Source organism: Chrysemys picta, chromosome 7, assembly GCF_011386835.1.
Source record: "Chrysemys picta bellii isolate R12L10 chromosome 7, ASM1138683v2, whole genome shotgun sequence".
NCBI classification, from domain to species: Eukaryota; Metazoa; Chordata; order Testudines; family Emydidae; genus Chrysemys; species Chrysemys picta.
Window position 1 is genome coordinate 122,547,584 of NC_088797.1, and position 22,291 is coordinate 122,569,874.

The 22,291-nt window shown below is 48.1% G+C and overlaps 1 protein-coding gene across 3 annotated transcripts in view; it reads right to left on the reverse strand.

Moving 5' to 3' along the window:
• SORCS3 (sortilin related VPS10 domain containing receptor 3) overlaps positions 1-22,291 on the reverse strand; it is a 530,373-nt gene that overhangs the window by 11,388 nt on the left and 496,694 nt on the right. For all 3 annotated transcript variants that reach the window (XM_065552531.1, XM_005303514.5, XM_065552530.1), the window contains exons 20-24: positions 17,811-17,944; positions 12,610-12,733; positions 8,870-8,982; positions 3,398-3,529; positions 1,515-1,614 (exon numbers count right to left, since the gene is read on the reverse strand). In XM_065552531.1, the coding sequence (XP_065408603.1) occupies positions 1,515-1,614; positions 3,398-3,529; positions 8,870-8,982; positions 12,610-12,733; positions 17,811-17,944 (603 nt within the window). The remainder of the gene's footprint in view (positions 1-1,514; positions 1,615-3,397; positions 3,530-8,869; positions 8,983-12,609; positions 12,734-17,810; positions 17,945-22,291) is intronic.

The following is a 22,291-nucleotide window of genomic DNA, read 5'->3' on the forward strand; positions in this document are numbered from 1 at the left end:
AATTTGCAATAAGGGCTTGATCCAATGCCCATGGAAGTCAATGTAAATGCTCCCTCTGATTTCCCTGGGCTCGGGATCAGGGCCTTATAAAAGGTCTGAGTGTCTCAAAACACTTTACAGATATTAATCCATTAATTAACTAAGCCTCACAATGATGGTATTTTTATAAGTGGGTAAACTGAGGCACGGAGCAACTACCTCTCACATTTTAAAAAGCGGCAGCAGACTTTGCATGTCTCGGATTTTGGGCCCCCACCTGAAGATACCTTGGGGCTGATTTTCAGAAGCACAGAGCACCCCAACTCCCATTGGCTATGATTGAAGTTGTGGGTGTTGAGTGCTTCAGACCCGAAGGGTGTCCAGTTAGGGGTGCAAAAGTTTTGGCCAAGGTGACCTGCCCATGGTCATACGGAGAGTCTGTGACAGAGCTAAGATTACAGCCCAGGAGGACCCCAGGCCTCTGTTCTATCCACTGGACTACAGTGTTTCCCTGACAGAGGTAAATGGTTCAGATTGTCGGAGAAAAACACAGAACTGAGGGTAGGTAGATACTCTGTTGTCAGATTGGAAGGCAAGGGCCAGTGAACCACCTGCAGAAGGTTAAATTCAGGGTCTAACCACGAAGACCAGAGAACCATTCCTAGAGCCCCTGCAGCTTCTTATCACAGTGTGGGGTTTCTTCATGGAATGGAGCAAACGCCTAACCAAGCCATTTGCCTAACGTGAGGTTTAATCAGCTCTTTCTCTTCTTCAGCTGAGCTACCTAGAGTCACGGGAGAGGGTTGGGCTGGTGGAAGCAAGCTCTGAAGCTGATCAGGCACCTCTGAAGAACAGCCCCCTTCCAACGTTTTATGCCTCTTCTTTAAACCGTCTCCCCCCTCAAAGGTTATGCGAACGCACTTCCGGCCAAGGAGGGAGAGTTTCGCTGATCTAGCCCCGCCTTGGCTGGGAGGGTATCAGCTTATTGCGAGAAGCTTTGAGGAAGGAAACAAATTAAAGGAGGGGGGTTACATGTTACGAAGGGGAAGTTCTTTGGAGGTTCTGATTAGACGTGGGCCTGAACCCGTGATCCCACATCACAGCACCCCAAACTCTCTGACAATTCGAGTCCCAACCTGGAGCCAAACGATGTGGATCTGGCCCTTCTCCAGTGCTGACTGGCTAGTGGAGGGTCCCGTGCGGGGAGGGAGAAGGCCGGGTAATGGGGAGCATACCCTCGCATTAGGAAACAGAGAACCTGGCTCAGCCAATCCACGTATCAAACAGCAGTGCCAATGCCACCCAGTTTTGGTTGGATTCTTTTGCTCACAGAGGGGGCTCCTCCTTAAATTCTGGGATGGAGCTCGGATGCAATTGCCAGCCTCTGGTCTTCCTCTTCCAGAGCCTGAATGACTGAGAAACTCTCCTCTTTTCCCAATGTCCATCTATTAATATGCCAGTAGCGTGCTGGTCTGTGTCCCTGCTCCTGTGAGAAGTAATGGGGAAGCACAACTTACGTGGGACTCCACACTTACCTAACGTCAACTGAGTGACGTATGCGATGACTTCGACGCCAGGCTTCAGCTCAAACTGGACCAGGTTCTGGTTGAGAGCATTAAAGAGGAGTTCAACAACCTGGTGAACCAATCAGAGATATGTGGGGTCAAAATGGACAATAGTACCAGCACCACAGAACCTCTTGGGACGCATGCAGTCTCCGGAAGGCTAAAACCTAACCCGTCCCGCAGCAGGCGGGGGGCATTTGCAGGAACTCAGTATTGTTCCATGTGATTCTCCCAGCAGGAGAGGTGGAATTTTAAGGCCCCAGGAGTGTGCTATGATGTTTTTACTGGAAGGGAAATCAAGAATCATAGAGTCCCAGAGTTTAAGACCAGAAGGGAACTCCAGATCATCTAATCTGCCCTCCTATATATCACAAGAAAGCTAGACTTGGGTAGGAAGAAAATCCTTTGGGATCCCCCTCATTTTCTCCCAATCAACACTCTTGGGGCCTGATCCAGTGCCCAATGGAGTCACTGGAAACCTTTTAATTGAGCTCAATGGAGGTTGGATCAGACCATGGGTCACTAGACCAGTGGGCCAGCCTGGAGCCTCTCCTTTCCCCCCTGTTTCCAGGCCTGCAGCTCCTGTTAAAGTAGGGGTGGGATCTAGTTCTGAAGGCTGTTTAACTCCCAACCACTCCCTCTGCTCAAATGATGGGGGGCCGCAGAGTGCAGGCTCCTTGTGGGCAGGCAGTCCAGCATGTGGTGGTGTCACAGCGCACAGATCATTGTGTTGCAATGGAAGCAGAACTCACAGAAACCTGAGATCCCTGCGGCACTGCACGTGGCCCTACCCTCTAGGATAAAATTCAACTGAAGTCAGGAGGATCCCCACACACGGCTTTCCAAACACACCTTCCTGCATCCCTTAGGCTCACTGAGCTACACGCTTACGAGACCGACCTGGCTGGCTTTCAATCGGCTAGTGTCATCTCACAGGGATGACTTTGCTCAGCAGGTAACAAGAGCTTCTAAAGATTCTCTGTGGTCCTCCAAGTTTCTTAATGCCTAGTTGCAGCAGAGCGAGCGAGCTGTGGGATGCCTCCCACGAAGCTTGTGCTGTATATCCCGTACACCAGTGGTGCGCCGGAGAACACTTTCTGCTGCAGCATTTCACTCTGTGTGCTTTTGAAGAGCTGATTTGATCACTTAGTAATCCTGGCGTGAAAGCTTTCGCAGCCTGGCGCTGCTGTTTCTAACTCTCCTCTTGCCTGAACATCGCAGTCCCTATTCATCACCGTAATTACCTATTTATCTAAATGGATGGCTGCTGTAACTTCCAAATATAGTTGGCATGCGCTGATTGCTATTGCAGAATAAAGAGGTCTCGTACCAGTGATACGCAAGCGGAAGAGCCTGATTTATTTTTAGTGAGCCTCTCAGTATGTTATCTCATGGCTTTGCCCTCTCTCCTTCCATTACTGTCAGGTGGGTAGGGTATTGTCCTCAGGCCGCAATGGAGAGGGTAGGGCCCGGTGGGAGGCGCTACTGTAACAGGGTCTCGCCACTGGGGGCGCTATGGACCATGGCATGAAAAAGGTTACGCAGCTTAGCTTCCTCTGCATCTCTCAACAAGCCATTGGGAAAGCCTATTTTTTCTTTTTAAAATGGCCTTGCTTAATGAGACATGTAGGGGTCTCCGTGCCCAGTTCCCCAAGCTCGCTCGACGTGGTCTCCCATGCTGCATAGACTCCCCATCTGGGCGAGGGCCTATCTGAACGTGGGACAGGCCTCACGTCCAATAGCTGCAGCTGAACGGTAGCACTTCTTTTAGAGAAACGTAAAAGGAGCATTCTGCGTGTGGTGTGTGTCCATGCAAGGTGTTCTCTGAGCTTAGCTGCCTTCTGTGCTGCTACCTGCTCCAGATCGCCTTCATGGCCTTTCCTCCTCTCCGTTGTGTTTTTGTGGGGTAGTATGAAGAGCTCAGCGGAGGTGGGCAGGCCAGGAAATACCGCCACCAAAATCTGCTCATCGAGGATACCGGTCACCTAGGAAGGAGAGTGAGCAGTGGCATTAGAAGGTCACTCGGTGCCTTTTGGTCCTGCCCTCCGTTCTTTCATTCTGTTTCCTTCAGAAGAGCTAATTAAATGGGGAACAGCGAGCTCCTACCCATTGTCTGGGGGGCTCAGGTTCTCTTATAGGTGACGTAGCTCTAGTGAGCTGCTATGTCTACTCAGTAGGGCCTGTTACAGAAGCTCTTGTACAGAACCACTCCTCCTCTTTAACCTTTAGAGCTAAGGATGGGCCTGACCGTACCCAGGGATTCAAAGAACCCAACTTCTGCGAGGTTTAAATACAGACCAACAGTATATCCAGATTTTTGCACATCTCCTATCTTTATAAAAGGCTGACTCAAAAACCCAGATCCAAGCAGCCCTGTTTCACCACACCCACTGCTGCACACACAACTGATGGTACCTGAAAAGGAGGGTATGAACCCATTATGCACCTACAGATCAGGTTTCTGGTCACCCAGCTGCCTAATTTTCATGCACAGATGGCTGTCTAGTTGTGTCGGCTGGGTGCTCCCTCACGTTTGTAGTTGCATGAGCATAGCTCAGAGGTTGTAGCTGAATATTTGGTCCCAACAGGACACATGTAGGGATATTAAAGAAGGTACTAACAGTGATTCCCCCAAGTGACAGTGACCCCCCAATAATTTGTCCTCCACACTTTAAAATCCAACAGTTTCACCAAGTACAAAAATCTCTGGGGTCTTCTGTTAAAACTTGTAAGCTACTGTCTGTAGAAACCATTGATTGTATCTATCCTGTGAAAGATACTTTATTACTGTGTAAAACTTACAAACAAGTTAATTGACTTTGTTCTTGAAGTAATTGATACAATGTAAACAAACACTATAAGCCGTTAAGTGACTTTTACTTCATTGTAACAGCAATGGCTCCTAGACCCCCACCCTCTGTGATTAAAAGGCCGGGAGTCTCAAATGAATTAGCACACACCCTGAAAGTGGTGGAGACAGTAAATTAAAATATGGTTAAGTTATGGAATGTATGTTGATGAATGCTTGATGTACATGAATTGTTAGGGAGGTGGAGCCTAGAAAGGGAGTATCCATCGGCCGAAGAATGTGTAAAGTGGACCACCAGAACCCCCAGAGGGTAAACTGGGATTCACCCCATCACCTGGAAGGATGAGAAACACAAACTTTGGACAGTTTGGAGCCACCAGGAATGTGCCCAGGAATGTGCCATCTGCTGATTAAGTCAGCAACAGCAGGATGAAACAGCTCCCATAGACTAACATAGGAATTAATTCATATAAGAATTGACTCCCAAGATTGAGGATTTTGAGTCTCTGGTTCTGCTGACAGCCTCCAGGAGCATCAGGTGCCCCTGACACAGACTCGGCTCCATCCTCATGACCAAGATAGCTGGCCAGTAACTTGGCATGAGCAACTTCTAGGCTGGTAACTATAACACCTATACAGAACTTGAATGAATAACTGTGTGAATGAATCTATCTATCTATCTATATATATGTGTGTGTGTGTATAAGGAATAAGTAGTGATAGGAATAAGTAGTCAAACAAGGTTGTTTACTTTTATCTTTTGCTTTATCATTATATTTACAATAAATGTGGCATCTTTGCCTTATCCCTCTTAATAAGATCCTGCTGGTTTTTATTCTATTGGTATAACACACAGAGACAAGTATTCTTAGATTATGTCTATTTTGCTTTGTGCCTTCCGATGCTTGCAATACCAGAAAAAAAATCAGCCGGTCTTTTTTTGCAAAGTGACTCTGAATTTGGTAAAGGGGTAAAATGTTCCTGTTTCGTCAAATGAACCACGTTTTCTCACAGTGTGAAAATTAAATTGCTGAAATTCCATCAACTGCCAATTTTCCATATAGTTTTGCTGCCTGTGAGAAACGGCAAATAGGAATGTTAAAATGTAAAAAAAAAAATCACTTTCTGTTTCCAAGAACAGCAGAAAATAAATGTGAAGGAAAAGTACACGACGTTTCTCTTGCTTCGAGCCCATTACAATCAGGAATTTTTGCTTTGATCCATCACCTGATGAGACATAAAAACAGAGTCCCTGGCTGCCTGATAGCATTAATTATTCCATGCCACTTTTATTGTTTTTGCAAGAATTCATGAGTGTTCGCTCAGAATGTCCTGGTAAAATCCAAATGAGGGTTAGTTACACTCTGTCTCAATAAAGTCCCTCCCCATCCTGCTGTCTTAATAGGATGAGATATTCTTCACTTCCTGTCTCAAAGAGTTGTGTAGTGTTGATATGTGCTCCACTCCACAGGAGGCGAAATATCAGATGAAAAGACATCTCTCTCATTCCAATACAGATAGATAGATTAGATTAGATCTTCTGACCTAGCACTGATATGCAGCTTCCTATGGAGTGGAACACAACAGCACATAGCGACACTATACAACTGTGTGGGACTTGCTGGGATAGCCGGGCCTACCAATTAACCCTAATTACGAACTCAGCTGTAAAAGTGAGTGTAAGTTCATAAAGTGTCACAAGAACCTATAACAACAGATGTTATGGGGACCAGGTGCAAAGGCAACACAGACTGAGGCTGGGTCTACACTACCCGCCTGAATCGGTGGGTAGAAATCGACCTCCCGGGGATCGATTTATCGCGTCCCATCGGGACGCGACAATCGATCCCCGAATCAACACTCTTACTCCACCAGCGGAGGTGGGAGTAAGCGCCATCGACGGGAAGCCGCAGAGGTCGATTTTGCCACCATCCTCACAGCGGGGTAAGTCGGCTGCGATACGTCGAATTCAGCTACGCTATTCACGTAGCTGAATTTGCGTATCTTAAATCAACTCCCCCCTGTAGTGTAGATGTAGCCTGAATTAATCCGAACTAAAAGGCCTACTCATGTAACCCAAGGATTGTGCTAAGATCATGCTTGGTAAACACAAAAAGTGTTCAGCCAGGAATCAATGAACCAACATTGGTATGTCAGAAATTAGGTCTAATAAGTGGAAAAGATAATGAGGGGATACGACTATTCCACTCACCACTTCCCTTTGGTGTCCTCAAAAATTGGCTCCGGGAGCAAGCTTTGCAATCATGGCTGCCACCCCCACTGTCCCCTGGGACCGTGGGCCTTCATCATCCTGAGAGACGTCCTAACCAGACCAGGCCAGAGAGAGGGGCCCAGATGATCACCTCCACCCGCTCCAGCTAAATCCTAAACACCACCTAAAATGTGCCCCTACCTCCCCATGTGTCCTTTTCCTTGCCTACCTTATTTCTTCCCTTTCCTATCTCTCTCCTTCTTCCTTCTCGCTAATAAGAGTCCGGTTTAGCCCACCAAGAGTGCATATTTTGCAACACTGCTGTAAGCTTGTGACCAGAAAGAGGTGGCTAAAAGTCATGCCCTAAGCAGCCTGATGCTGGTACAAGTTTGCCAGGTCTCAGAATGGCTGACGAGACCATGCGCTGGGCTTGCGTTTTTCCAGCAGTGAGCTTGCAAGTAAGAATCAACACCAGAGACAGAAGCTGCATTTTCTCTCTTTGGTGTTCTTTGCTCTCCCACTTTTGTGCGTTTGTCTTGTTTTATCTTCTAGAAACGGGATCAGACATTAATAGGGTTACCATATTTTAATTTTAAAAAAGGAGGCCACTCCACGGGGCCCCGCCCCCGCCCCAACTCCGCCCCTTCCCCGCCCAACTCTGCCCCTTCCCCAAAGTCCCCGCCCCAACTCTGCCCCCTCCCCTGAACGCGCCGCCTCCTGCTCCTCCCCCTCCCTCTCCCCTACTTCCCGCGAATCAAATGTTCGCGGGAAGCCTGAAACAGGGAGGCAGCAGGTAAGCTGGGGCTGGGGCTGGGGTGGGGTGCCGAGCACCCTCGCCTGACCACCGCCGTCCCCATCCCTGGCCCCATCCGAGCACCGCCATACTGGGACGAGCACCGCTGGCCCTGGCCCCGGCCGAGCACCGCAGGCCCCGGCCCCAGCCCCTGGCCGAGCACCCTCGGCTGACCACCGCCGTCCCCGTCCCTGGCCCCATCCGAGCACCGCCATACCGGGACGAGCACCGCTGGCCCTGGCCCCGGCCGCGCACCGCCGTCCCCGTCCCCGTCCCCGGCCGAGCACCGCAGGCCCCGGCCCCAGCCCCCGGCCGAGCACCCTCGGCTGACCACCGCCGTCCCCGTCCCTGGCCCCATCCGAGCACCGCCATACCCGGACGAGCACCGCTGGCCCTGGCCCCAGCCGCGCACCGCCGGCCCCGGCCCCGGCCGAGCACCGCAGGCCCCGGCCCCAGCCCCGGGCCCGGCCCCAGCCTGGCCCAGCTCGGCCCCGGCCCCATCCGAGCACCGCCGTCCCCAGCCGAGCACTGCTGGCCCTGGCCCCGGCCGAGCACCACCGTCCCCGTCCCTGCCTCGGCCGAGCACTGCTGGCCCCGGCCTGACCCCGGCCCCCGGCCGAGCACCGCCGGCCCCGGCCCCCGGCCCCGCACCGCCAGGCCCTCCCTCCCTCCCTATTTTCCCGGACATTTCCGGCTTTTGGGGATTTCCTCCTGGACGGGGATTTGAGGCCCAAAAAGACAGACATGTCCGGGAAAATCCGGAGGTATGGTAACCCTAGACATTAACAATAGCTTCAACCCATCTCAACTATCTTCTTTATTCCTCCACAAGACAGCTACTACCTTCTTTAATACCATCTAAAAGACTGTCAGACATGGTTTTTTTTTCCCCTTCTAAAGACTCCCTCCAACTAAAGGGAAAGAGAGCCAGGGACATTGTTAAAATAACAGCCTTATTGAATACTTCACGTTTCAAATGCTTTTAACTGTTTTTCCTTCTTTTCTGTATCTTCAATAAAAGGTGAAAGGGCTTTTTAATGGTGTGTTTGCCAAGCAGCTTGAGGTCTCTGTATGAGAAGCCCCGAACCTCGTTTAAAACCGTTTCATGGTGGACAGCGTCTGGGTTATGATAACATCTTTGATTCTTTGGGCCCATATATCCCAACTAAATTAATACAATAGACAGGAAATAAGGAATATCTTATTCTATTAGCCACTTTACAAATATACTGGGTTTGTAAACTGCTTTGGGATACTTAAGGTTGAAAAATGCTATAGAAACGTTAATAGTAGTAATTATGTTGAGTACAAATCCCCTAATGTGTTTTGTTTTACAATGGCTCAGCGCATTACCAGGCTGCTGGTGACAACTCCAAAACGATGGCTTCATTATGGCTGTTTTCCCCATCCTTTTCTCTCTTTTTTTTTTTTTTGCTATTCCGCTATGAAACTCTCTGCATTTTAATTGCCTTTCCATTGTTGGGGAAGGAGAATGGGAACCAGGCACTCACCTGCACTAGAGCTCGCTTGATCACTTTGCTAATATCTTGTCTCCACTCGGGGATGTCAGGATTGTGGTAATCCAGATTAGGGGAAAACGACAAGAGCTGAGACTGGAAATACTCTGCGGATATAGAGAGAATAATAATAATACTTGGACGGTACATAGGGCCTGATGCTATGCCCATAGAAGTCAGTAAAAGACTCCCATTGTCATCCCTGGTTTTGGATTAGGACCACAGTTCCTTTTGTCAAAGGATCTTAAAGCCAAAGAGACAGACCCTCACACTGCAGGACAGAGATACACAGACAAAACAACACACTACACTTATAAAGGGCCTTTCATTCCAGTAGCATGCCATGGCACTTTACAGAGGAAAGGGAAAAGGAAAGAAAGGAGTAAAGAAAGCGATACGAGAGGGGAGTACATGCTCCCTTCATCGTGCTTTGGGTTTGCGGTTTGAACATCTAACCTTCTGGCCTGCCACTTGCAAAGCGCCCGCCTGGTAAGTAAAGCAGGGTCAGGATGAAATTTGGAGCCAGAGCCTCAAAATGGGTTTGTTCGCTTGCACTTTTCATTCACTGTGCTCCACAGAGCAAACGCTGACTGTCAGGAATGCTTTTTTCCAAAAGCAGCCATTATCTGTTTGTTCTCCTGGCACGTTGTCGGGAATGGTTAATACCCCAGTAAATCAGACACCAATAGTGCTAATGACACAAATCCAGGGAAGGCTATTCACAAGATGCTCCAAAATTACTTCCTAATTAATTGATAGCTAGGGTGGGGGTGTTCCAGGCTGGTTTCAGTGACAAATTTTTTTTAAAGTACCCAAGTCCAGACAGGTCCTCTAGCCTGCACTGTAACACCCCCTCCGCCCCCGTTGGCACAAGCACCTGCCTCTGGACCTGCCTCCCCGTATCTCTCTGACTCATCCTCTCTTTTCAAGTCTCATCTAATGTGTATTGCTCCTTCCGGCCCACGACCCCCTACTGTCTCCCTCACTCTGCTGTCATGTGGCTCTGTAATTCTAATGCAGCACCACAAAGTCTTATAAGATGCACTGGGATGTCTCAGCCTTTGAGGCCTTGAATTCGGCTTTCCACAGCCAACAGCAGAGCTCCCTCAGTTGCAGAATGTACTGATTCCTTGTATGTGTTTGGACTTGGGGCCTGCATCATCACAGCCTAGATGTCTACCACTTGAGCTAAAGGGATAACTCCATTAGGTGGTAGCAGCAGTAGGTTGTTATCCTCTAGAGGACCAGCCACTGCTGGAGGACACAACACAAGCTCTTCCAGTATGTTAGGGAATCAGATTTCCACCACACCTAGAGCTTGTGTCCCTGAGGGCCAGCGTTGGAGGATCCATTAGCCATGCTGCAAGGCATTCCTCAGTGTGAATTTTGAGTGGGCTATTTTGTTTTCTTTTGAGGTTTTGGTTTCCAGGTTGGCTTGTTGACTCTGGGCATTTCAGACCAGTGTTCTTATGGAGGGTGGGATGGATTTGAACCATTATGATGTCTGGAGGTTTCAATAATTAGTATACAGAACCCAGGTGAAGCGGACAACATTAAACATAAACTCTTTCTGGAGCAGGGACTTCTGGGGCATTTTGTGATTCATGTGTGTACTGTGAGAGCACCATGGAGCCCTGAGCTCTGGTCAGCAACTCTAGGAACTGCCACAATACAAATAAAAAATGTCAATAATAATTTCCCAGAGTGGTCTCGGGGCTGGGACTTGGAAGACCTGCATTGTATTCCTTGCTCTGCCACTGGACTGCTGGGTGACCTTGGGCAAGTCACATCCCTGTTCTTTGCCTCAGTTTCCCCATTGGTAAAATGGGGACAATTATATTGACCTTCTCTGTAAAATGCTTTGAGATGTACAGATGCAAAGCCTATAAAAGAGCTAAGTATTATAATATGCAGGTAAAATTAACTTGACAATAGCATCAATGAGGAATGCCACAGATGTTGCCATAAAAACCACAGGTCTTGTCATGTTTTTAATGGCAAGTGCTGTCCTTTCTTTTTAGGTGCCGCAGCATTATTAAATAAAACACACATGATAGAAAAACTAAAAGGCAAACAAAGGTCAGGCCTCCACTACAAACCTCGGTATGACTACGTTGCACATGGGCGTGAAAAATCCACACCCCCGAGAGATGCAGTTATACCGACCTAAGCCCTGGTGTAGACAGCGCTCTGCCGACGGGAGGGCATCTCCTACTGACATAACAGCATCTTCACTAAAGTGCTACAGCTGTGCCATTGCAGATTTTTAAGTGTAGACCTGCCCAAAGTGAAACCGACTTTTGTAAAGTGAACTCAACCCAGCCTCCAGTGCTTCACCCTTCACCAATGCAAATAGTGTAGCATTTCCAACTGTCCGTCCAAAACCAGACAGCAGGTGCATATATGACATCTTCCTCCTTGGCTCACATACCAGGGCTCAAACTGGAGATCTCCAGCACTAAAGGCATAAGCTAATACAGCTTGACTTTAAGAGCTCCACTTTGCTAGATACTGCTCTCAAAGACTAAGATCCTTTGTGTATTGGGCACAGAGGGGCACCTCTAACATATTCTCCCCAGTGGGTTGCAGATACTCAGCACATATTCAAGCTCTGTTGGATTCGTCTCCTGAAGAAACTTATTTCCCAGTTCCAAAGACAATGATTTCCCAGAAATTTACAGTGCCTCTGACCACACTTGAAACGAGGCTGATTAAATACAGATTTACTTACATAGGCTAATAGTAACTGTGTGCTATTAAATCATGTTAGCAGATTATTAAAATCCACTGCATTTCCACAGCTCCACAGTTGATAAATACATATTTATCTGGTTGTTAAATCTCAACAGCTAGCTTTCTAGTAGCCACATGAGCATTTATTTAACACGTAATCACTGGAACGAGACAAACATTCAATGCAACCTCCATCATCTGACGCGCACATATTTCAAAACCTTGCTATCCGAGCAGGGCCCTGTTCCTGAGGTTAGCTGGGGAGAACTGGATAATGAAAACAGAGGGTGGCACAGGGAGAGAAGGCTGTGATGTCCTGGGGGTAACCCCTCCATATTCCTGACCAGGACTCTGGAATGGCCCCGCTGTGAATCCAGTCCAGGATTTGTATTGTGCCCAGTGCAGGCAGGAACTGCAGAGGTTCATTAAGTGCTGTGTGGATTCCCATGCAGTGCAGACATGAGCTATAAAGCTCAGAGTTATGTATCTTACTGTGAAGTCCTAGGCCCAGATCCTCAACGGTATTAAGGTCCTAACTCCCATTGATGTCAAATACCCACTTGATTACAATGGGAGTTAGAGGATCTGGACCTCAGTGCCTTGATTTTTTGAAGTTCCCAGTAACCTGGGAAATAACAGAGTCCAGGGCGGAGTCCCAGACCCAGAGAAAGGGGTGCTGCAATTTAACTAAAGAGCTTTGCTAGATGGATTTTGTTAATGTGCTTTAGCCAAATCTCTCCCTCTTGGGATCCTCCCTCAATCAAACCTGCTCTCTGGTCTCCTCTGCAATTGGGGAGTTGGCCAACAGGCCCTGGAGTCAGAGGATCCTCCAAACACGTCAAGCCCTGCTAATCTGGGACCCTATCCCTGGGTAATCAGGCTTGTCCCGTACTGAGATTCAATAGGGAAGCCCCTGCCTGCGTTCTTCCGGTGGACTCTGAATGGCCCTTGGGTTCCGCTTGCCCCCTGCTTGGGCTTTGCTTGCAGTCGGTGGAGCATACCATGCACGGCGATGTCCTTCGTGTCCTGCAGGAGGGCACTCCCAGCAGAGACCTGCACCGTGATGGTGTTCGTCCCCTCGGTGGCGAAGGTGTAGGAGACGCTGCTTTCTAGGGTGATGAGGGGCTGCAAAAGGCAAACACAAGCAATGATGACAGAACCCCGTTCTAGGACTGGGGTTACAGTATCGTCTCGGACTCACAGAAATGACGATGGAACTGCCCTATGGGGCCATTTTATCCATCCCACCACCAGCTAATACAGCACTGCTCCTCAGGGCTTTCTGCGTTTATACAGGACTCAAGTCACGGCCCTTCCCAAACTTCCCTTATGGAGACTCTCCCGCGGCCAGGTACGTCTCTGACTATTGCAAATGCTTCCTGACATTCAGACTAAAAGGTTCCTTTTCCTGAACTGCATCCCCTTCCTCCTAGTTATACCCAAGTAGAGCACAATGAGCAACTCCACAGTTGGAGTGACAATAGTTGCAGAATGCAGTATTCCTCCCTCCCGCCCCACAGCTCTTGGTTAGCCAAGCTATATACAGAGATTGCCTTGAACGAGAGTTTGGAGCCAGGTTGGACCCCCCCCAACACGCCAATTTGGATGCCATACCTCCCCCAAAGTGTCCAGACCCAAGCTATGGCAATCATGCCTAACTCAAGCTAGATGTTTAACTCTGCCTATCTATCTCAGTAGCACTGTGGCCTTTGTCACTGTCGTCTCTGAGGACTTGACATTAACAGATGGATCATCACAGCATCCCTGCGAGCAGGGCCGGCTCCAGGGTTTTGGCCGCCCGAAGCAGCCAAAGAAAACAAACAAACAAAAAAAGCCGCGATCGCGATCTGCGGCTGCAATTCGGTGGAAGGTCCTTCGCTCCGAGCAGGAGTGAGGGACCGTCCGCCGAATTGCCGCCGAACAGCTGGACGTGCCGCCCCTCTCCAAAGTGGCCGCCCCAAGCATCTGCTTGGTAAGCCTGGAGCCGGCCCTGCCTGTGAGGGAACCAGGATGGTGCAGTGGATGGAGTGCGGTAGTGGGGCACAGGAGACCTGCATTCTACTCCCAGCTCTGCTAGTTGGTGACCTTGGGCAGGCTGCTTTGCCTCCGTGCCTCAGTTTCCCCAATCTGTAAAATGGGAATAATAACACTGACTCAGAGACCGAATGAGTGAACTTGTCTGGTCACACTAGCCCTATAGTGCTTATGCCTAGTGAGCTATACACTCACTACATAGACACAGAAGAACAGGGTGCTTCTAAACCACAGGGAACATTAGCAATTGTCCTACACGTTACCGGCCAGGATTCCATCCCAAAATAACAACAGCCAATGTTGTCTTCAAAACTGCCTTTTTCTTGTGTGTGCCTGTGCTGGATGTTGTATTATTAAGGCTGGTTTCACCTGCATCATGGAGTTTTAACATTCAGCCAATTCCTTCAATTTAATTCAAGCGTCAAGGCCTGGGAACTAACTCTAAATTAAATCAAGTCGTTTAAGGTTCATTTGCACAACCGTATCAGACAGCCGGACACATTTATGCAACCGAACCTGTGTTAATCCAAGCAAGCTGGCCTTTGGTCATAGTGCAAACGCAGCAGACCAGCAATTCACTACTCTGTGTGTGTGTGTGTGTGTCTGCGGAGGCAGAAAAGACTACATCTTCCCCTCTTCTCTGGTGGAAGGAGGCTCGGAATGGCAGGTGGCCGGAGCAGGGAAGGGATGTGCGAGTTCTCAGCTGCCTTTGTGAGCACAGGGGTGTCTCTGGACCTCTGGTGACGTCCCAACGGAAGCCCCGGGTAGCGCGGCCTGTCCTTCCTTGGCTTTCACCCCCAACCCCCACAGGGAGCAGCTGGTATAAGGAGGTATAAATTACCCCCCTCTCTAAGGCCTTGGCTACACTGGCAATTCACAGCGCTGCACTTGCTGCGCTCAGGGGTGTGAAAATACACCCCCCCCCCCGAGCGCAGCGAGTGCAGCGCTGTAAAGCGCCAGTGTAATCAGCGCCTGCAGCACTGCACGCTCGCTCGCAGCGCTGCAAGCTATTCCCCTCGGAGAGGTGGAGTACTTGCAGCGCTGCGAGAGAGCTCTCACAGTGCTGGCGGCGCGACTACACTCGCGCTTCACAGCGCGGCCGTGGCAGCGCTGTGAATCCACGAGTGTAGCCAAGGCCTTAGTGTAACCCACACACCTCCTGGGTGTGGTGTTCTGTCCCATCTAGTGGCACCAAGACCACTTACAGAGAGACATAAAATGAGTCTGCTTAACAGCCAGTTGGCTGTTAGCTCACACAGTAAAATAAAATGGAGCTATCCTATCTCCTAGAACTGGAAGGGACCTTGAAAGGTCATGGAGTCCAGCCCCCTGCCTTCACTAGCAGGACCAAGTACTGATTTTGCCCCAGATCCCTAAGTAGCCCCCTCAAGGATTGAGCTCACAACGTTGGCTTTAGCAGGCCAATGCTCAAACCACTGAGCTATCCTTCCCCCATAGAGGTTCATGCACTAAGTTCATGAGGTCCCAAGTTCGAGCCCACCTGCCGACGACCGGGGTCTGTCGGCGTTACATTAGCATACCCCTGCTGTCGCAAGCACTAATGAGACGGAGGCTGCAAAGCCTGCAGGCAGGAGGTGTTTTACCCAGAGAGGGCAGCAGGAGCTCGAAGCCAGCACGGCCGTGGTGCTGCAGCAGAGCCGAAGGCAGTTCTGGAGCACGTGGCGATTTCCATATCTGGGAGCCATATGGGCTCAGCAATGCAAAATGGCTTGTGCTGCCATTGGCTGCCTCCCTCTTGGTAGTATCCACGAGAGGATCCAGAGAATGGTGCCCAAGCTTGAATATCCCTGGAGCTAGAAGGGCTTGGTGCTGCAGAGAGGAGCTAAACTCCATGCTCCTCTCCCTCCTGCACCCCTCGCCTGAGAGCCCCTTCCCATGCAAAGATTGCTAAAGAGGTGGGGATACTGCTACAGAGGGGGCAGATTCCCCCTTCTGAAGAGAGGGGCCCCAAGCTCTGATCCCAGGAAGAAATGGATGGTAATAGGCTCAGCTGCCCCCCAGAACCTCCCGCCAGCAGTCTGTCCTTCTCCGTAGGCCTGGTGGCTTCCCCCCTGCTGACTCCGGCCCTGCAGGAGTCTTGCACGCCCCCTGCAGTCTCTCTACAATCTCCTGAGCTTCCCCTCTGCATCACATCCTCCTGGGGCTCTTTGTAGGGCCATCGCCCTGACCTCTGCTAGGTGTGCCTCATTCTGTCATCAGAATTGGCTAGCTCCAGCCCCTAATGGCCGAGCCACCCTGGTACAAGGACACAGAGAAAAAAAAAAGAGTCATCCTTGTAAAACATTCACCATTTCCATAGGAAGAGTCAGAAAATGCATGATCCCTGAACGTGAAAATCCACTGTGCAACCACGCTCAGTTGTTTGCATTCCCCCCAGTAACACCCTATTATTACCCCTGTAGCTGTCGTCGCGTGAGACTGAAACAAACACACAGGGGCCGTGCGAAGGCTGCAATTATCCGCGTCACCCCTCTGCATTCAGAGGGCCCAGCTAATTTACTATCCCATGCTAGAGTTTGGGAGAGAGAGAGGGTGCCCGTGCCACATCTCTGTATTCCCTATGCCATCCGTGCGCCGAGTGCTGCGAAGCCACAGGACACATCTCTGGGGCCTGGGTGTATTTGTAACATAACCTGCTTCCAGGGCGAGGACGTAGGCAACAACTGGTCCATGGCAATGGATTAAAGTCTACTGACAATTCTGGATCCCCGGGTTGACACAGGTGAAAGTGACACAAAACGACACCTTCTTCAGAAAGCCAACCCCAATGTCGTTAACAGAATCTGATGAGACCAGACAGATGACTAATCACCTTGCTGTATTACTAGCATTAACTATTTTTACTCCATGCATTTCTAACGCATCCCTCGCCATGGCAACTATATCGGCCTATACTGTCCATGGGTTCGAGGTTACACTGAACGGCCCAGGATTCCACTGGAAACCAGTCCCTTACAGATCTGAGACTCTGCAAACAAACTGCAGAACTGTTAGAGATGAGAAGAGATCTTCAGCCACTTAACTCCACTTTCCCATCCTTATCTTATTTTTAAAGGCTCAAATGTTCATACTCCATTCTTAACATGACCTCCAGTTTTGCGGGCACAAATGACCGCAGGCACAATTTTCCACCTGCAATTTATACTGCTTTGATGTCTAAGGCTATGTCTTCCCAGCAAAAATAGATGTATTTTTACATCAAGATAGCTAACTTGAGCACTTGCCTTGATGTAGTTAGTCAAGATCAATCCCAGTTGGGGAGGATAGCTATCTCAAAGTAAAAGCCACACCTTTTTTGCCATGAAAACATAGGCTTAGTTCCTGATTGCACATGTGAATCAGGGATGAAGACATTGATCAAAACCACCTTCACAAAATTGCAGCCACATTACTTCTCTTTGCAATTTACATCTGCATAAATGGAGGGCAGTGTCTGAAACTGTAGCCCACGGGTCTCTCGAACAATGGCACCTGCATTAAAGAGCATCTCCAGTAGGCAGTCTCCTCACTTATTCCTTTAGAAACATCTCCAAAATCTCCAGTAGAATTCATTTCAACTTTTCATAAAGAGATCCTTTGTAGTAGGCAACTGATTTTTGCCAATCCCTTTGCTTAAGAGAGGTTTCACTTTTATCTTTAATATGTGCTCATGGCCCTGAACAATAGGCATGGTCAGGCAGGAACAATTCACTGGGAGCCTTGCTTGAATTTCTAGACAGCGATAGTTATTTGAACACCAGCAGCTTTAAAGTACTGTGTTGGAATTGAGCATTATACACTGTATACTGGTATATAATGGAAACACCAATGGTTACTTGAACACCAGCAGCTGTTAAATGCTGTGTTGAAACCGAGCATTATCCAGTATATAGTGGTATATAATTTTGTTAAGTTGCAAGCAAACTCAGGTAATAACAATGGTCTGCCAAGCACAATAATAAGCAGCGGCAAAAATGTAATGACTCCTGCAACACCACCACAAGGGGGAAAATAAATCACAATGGGCAAAGTTCAGATAACGAACAAACCTTTTTAGATCCAGGGGAAAAAAACTCAGAAAGAGCAGCATGTTTTCATTGCTGCTCAAACAATATTCTGCCCTGCCAAGCCACTGAGGTAAGTACAATATGATCAAAAGGGACCGTACCTTGGTGCTGTTACCAAACCACCAGAAGTAGGTAAGGGTGCCCGATTGACTTGGCCATACCACCGCGGTAAGGTTGACTTCCTTATTCCTAATGGCAACGAAGGGTACGTTCAGATGGACATGCTCCACTGGACCTGCGGGAGGTGATCTCATCATTACAGGCGTCTCGGTAAGTCCTCCCTGCACAACGTTCTACAATGATGTAAAGCAAAATTCTCTCCTTTTTGAAGTCAATGGAGTTCCACCAGCATGAATTTGGTGCAATGGAGGAGAGAATCAAACCCTTAGAAGTTTACTTAATGATAGACGATGATACCAGATTAACAGCCCTGGAGACTCCAATCTTTGTTGAGCTTTTATAAGGTTGCATCATAGGAGGTAGGTGTGCAAGCCTCCCCCATGCAGCCCCATCACTGTATCTCAGACTTGGAGCTGGGATGCACAAGCTGTTAGGGTTTTACAGGGTGATTTAGAGTCTCTGCCCATTCAAACCTTGGCCTGTTGGAGCCAGCTGGAATGATGCTTTTTGTAACGTGGACATCTGTCTGCTAGGAACCAAACTGAAACCCACCAACTCCATGCACAGGTCACCAAACAGCTCTCAGATAGCTATGGATTTCAATCTCACCAGCTAAGCTGGGTCCTCTAGGTGAAAGGGCCCATAACCCATTACCAACCCTCCAAGCCATGTTGGATGGACAAATTTCCCCCCTTGATTAAACAAACCTACATAGCACGGTCCAGCTAGGGTTTTCTATGGTTGTTCATCATCATTGTATCTGAGCACTAAGACACATCAGAAAGGATCCTCCAGCCACTCTTTAAACTGAAAACAGTCCTCTGTCTTCGTGATTTGAACCCAAAGCCCCAATCGTTTTCAATATTATTAATAATAGTATTCCAGTAGTACCCAATAGCCACAGTTATGGTCCAACACCACATTGTGCTAGGCGCTGTACAAACAGAACAGAAAGATGGGCCCACCCCAAAGAGCTTACAATATAACACAAGACAAGAGGTAAAGGTGGCTACAGACATAGGAGGACAAGGAAACTATGATACAGTACTGGTCATCGTGATAGACAGTGGTCAGAATTTTTTGTGGGCATCACAGCAAAGGATGGTTTTAAGGAGGGATTTGAAGGAAGAGAATGAGGTAGCTTTGCAGAGATCTATGGGGAGCTTTTCCCAAGTGCAAAGGGGCAGAAAGCACAAAGATGCTAATTTGAAAATGTAACTAGGGAGTGATTATTATTCATAATATTTGACAAGCCTCCGAACTTGGTATTAACTGCATCACGAAGCAGAAATACCAAAACGCTCTAAGAACATTTATGTTTGAGGTCTTCATGACCTGATCAAAGCCAGGTACTAATAAGTCTTCTGAGAGCACTTGGTCTCATGAGATTTCCAGAGCAAAGAAGTTTGAATAAGTCTGGGCAAGCATCTAAACTTCTTGCTCCTTTTTGATCTAGAGCTATACCTGGGAACTTTTCGGGGTCAGGTGTCATTAGTAGTATTTTCTTCTCTACTTTTGGTAATCTTTCTACAGTAAGAGTTCTGAGAAGAAGAGCGAACCGAGAGGTTAAACGATAACCTCCCTTGCTTCTGGAATGGTCGAAAAGGTGACGATGTGGCAGGAAATCTTGTCGCAGCAGCAAATGACCAGAAATAACTCTAGTGCTCACTCCCAGTGCATGACAATTGAGAATTCAGTTCCTCGCCACAGAAATAAAAAGAACAAGAGAAAGAAAAAAACAGATGGAGAAAAAGCTAACATTTTCAGTTGGAACTTCAGCTTTTTCTCCATCTGTTTTTCCCCCTCCTCTTGCTTTATTTTTTTGTGGGGAACTGAATTTAAATTGGTCATTGAGATGCACTAGGCATGCTAGCGTGTTGCTGATTATGTCTTATCGGTGCTGTTCAGATCTGGTAGTCAGATGGACCACTACTGTTAGAGAGGAAAGGTGGGTTTGTGGATAACTCTTGGCCTGGGGATAAGTAGAGCCAGGTCTGATTCCCAGTTCTGCCACAGACTCCCCATGTGACCCTGGGAAAATCACTAAATCTCTCTGCCTCAGTTTCTCCTCTCTACAACGGGAAAGATAACCCTTCTTCTACTGGACTTGTAAACTCTTTGCAGGGCAGGGACTGACTCCTACTATGTGTATGTACAGCCCCTAACACAATGGGACCCCAGGCTTGGCTGAGGCCTTGGGTGCTGCAGTTATCTCCTTTTGACGGGGACAACAAGGCAGACAGACACCAGACACGTGCACTAGCTTTCTAGGAGTGAAGGAGTTGCCCCAGTCTCTCAGATGCTCTGAGAACACGGGTTCCAGGCCTCAGTATACCCTGAGTGGGGGTGGAGTGAGGAGGCAAGCGGTGAGGTGAGCAGCAGGTGGGGGGTGAGGAGGCAGGAGGCGAGTGGAAGGTGGAGGAGTGAGGAGGGACACAGGAGGCGGGCGGGGGGTGAGGAGGTGAGTGGCAGGCGCATGGGCAGCGGGTAGATCCCCCCTTTGGGGAGGCTAGCCCCCAACTCCACTCCTTCTGCCTGCGCTCCCCCACAGGCAGCTGGAGCCCCGAGACCCCCTGACGTATATGATAATAAGTTGAGATCATTAATATACTGACCTATAGAAGAAGGGCACCCGAACATTAGTAGGGTGAAGAAATACAAACAAGGAAGAGGGGAGAAATCGCTACTGAATATGCATTAGACATAGTGGCATCAGCGGAACAAGTTATAAAAAGTTCTATCCCAGCCTGCGGGCAGGAGGAGAGAGAGATGTAACCCTTGGGAGGTGCCAGAATGGTGCCCACTGGTGATGAGAAGGAAGGTGATGGTGATGGAGAAGATAATGGCTAACACTTCAGGTTGTTCTGCATGGGATAGCGTGAGTATATGGATGTTCAGATGTACATTCTGTATTGTCTCTACCTACCTTGCTGGGCAAGAGTGTTTGTGACTTTGCTAAAGGTATTAATAAACTATTGTAAGTACAGAAGGGTTCCTAAAGTGTGAGGGTTACAACTGTGCACATCAGGGTTCCCAATTGAACAGTAATTTTAATAAAACTGGGCCTGATCTTGAGACAAGCACGTGTCAAACCTCAAAGTGATAACTGGGAATTCTTAAGTAATCAATATAATTAATACATAATCTTTAGATCAAGCTACAGGTCTAAAGGGACAGTGATGGGGTCTCAGAGGACAAGGGAGAAGAAGACAAAGAGGCTCAACAGGGCCATGTGAGTCCCCGGCTCTAGGATCTCAGTAACGAACAGCAAATCCAACAATAAAATTAAATAACCCCTGAGCAATGGGTTGCTATTACTGGCTAACAACTGCTTTTGTTAGCTAATGGCCCAAGGTGAAGCCAAGAGCAGTTAATGCTCCAATAACTGGATGTTAAATGCAGTTGTGATTGATTTTGAGGAAAGTACAAGCATGATACAAGATTCCAGGGACATTTTTACTCTTTCACGCACCTAGCTTGGAGTTTAAAACTGATCCTCTCCACTGGGTCTTGTCATCTGGAAACTTTAGACAAGTGTACCCCTCGGGGAACGCAGCAAATGAAACGCAGGAGGGAGAGGTGGTGTATTTGCAGGCTGAGGGTGAAGATAGTTGAGCTTCATGAACTTCCGTCAGGAATGTGAATTAAAGGGTATAGCAGTGACTGCAACAGGATCTCTCAGACTGGGTGGTCTAATGGTCCAAGCACAGGAGAGAACGCTCCGATCTCCTGCATTCTTATCCTGGGTTCTACACTCATTCACTCTCTTCTGTGGCATTAAGAAAGTCACTTAACTACTCTGGATCTCAGCTTTCCAATGTATAAAATGGGGTTAACGATAGTTACCTCCTTCACTTGCATTTGTGAGGATAAAATAGCTAACGTTTGTCAAATACATTAAATATGAAAAGCACTATATAAGTACTCACGTATTATTAATGCCCCAGAAAATGTTCCAGGCCTAACGGCTTTGTGATATTTAATCAGCATTGCCCACCCCAAACATTCAAAAATTGTGAGTCACAGACCCCAAAATCAGGATCATAAAAAGGAATAATATATTTGGAGTTTGTTTTATTTTTCTTCTGATTTCTGAGCCTTTAGAATCTGCTTGGATCTCATTTTCAAGCTTTTCTTGAAGCCATGAGGCCTAGCAATTTACTTGGTTTCAAAATGAAAGCTGAGAGTTTAACATGGTCACATGACCTCAGGAACTGGGGCTTTCAGAAAAGAGGAAATATCAAGAGCAGAGATTCATCGAAATCAGCATTTCTGTCCCACTGAAAAGTCCAATATTTCTATATTCGTGTTTGTCCCATATTGAGACATACTAAAATAACAAAACTTTTTCTAACATGAAAAGTTCCAAACAATTTTGATTCAGAAATGTTGAAATGTTTTGTTTTGGGTCAGTTCAACTTTAAACTGTATCTGCCTCTGTATCTGTTAAATCAGTTTTTAA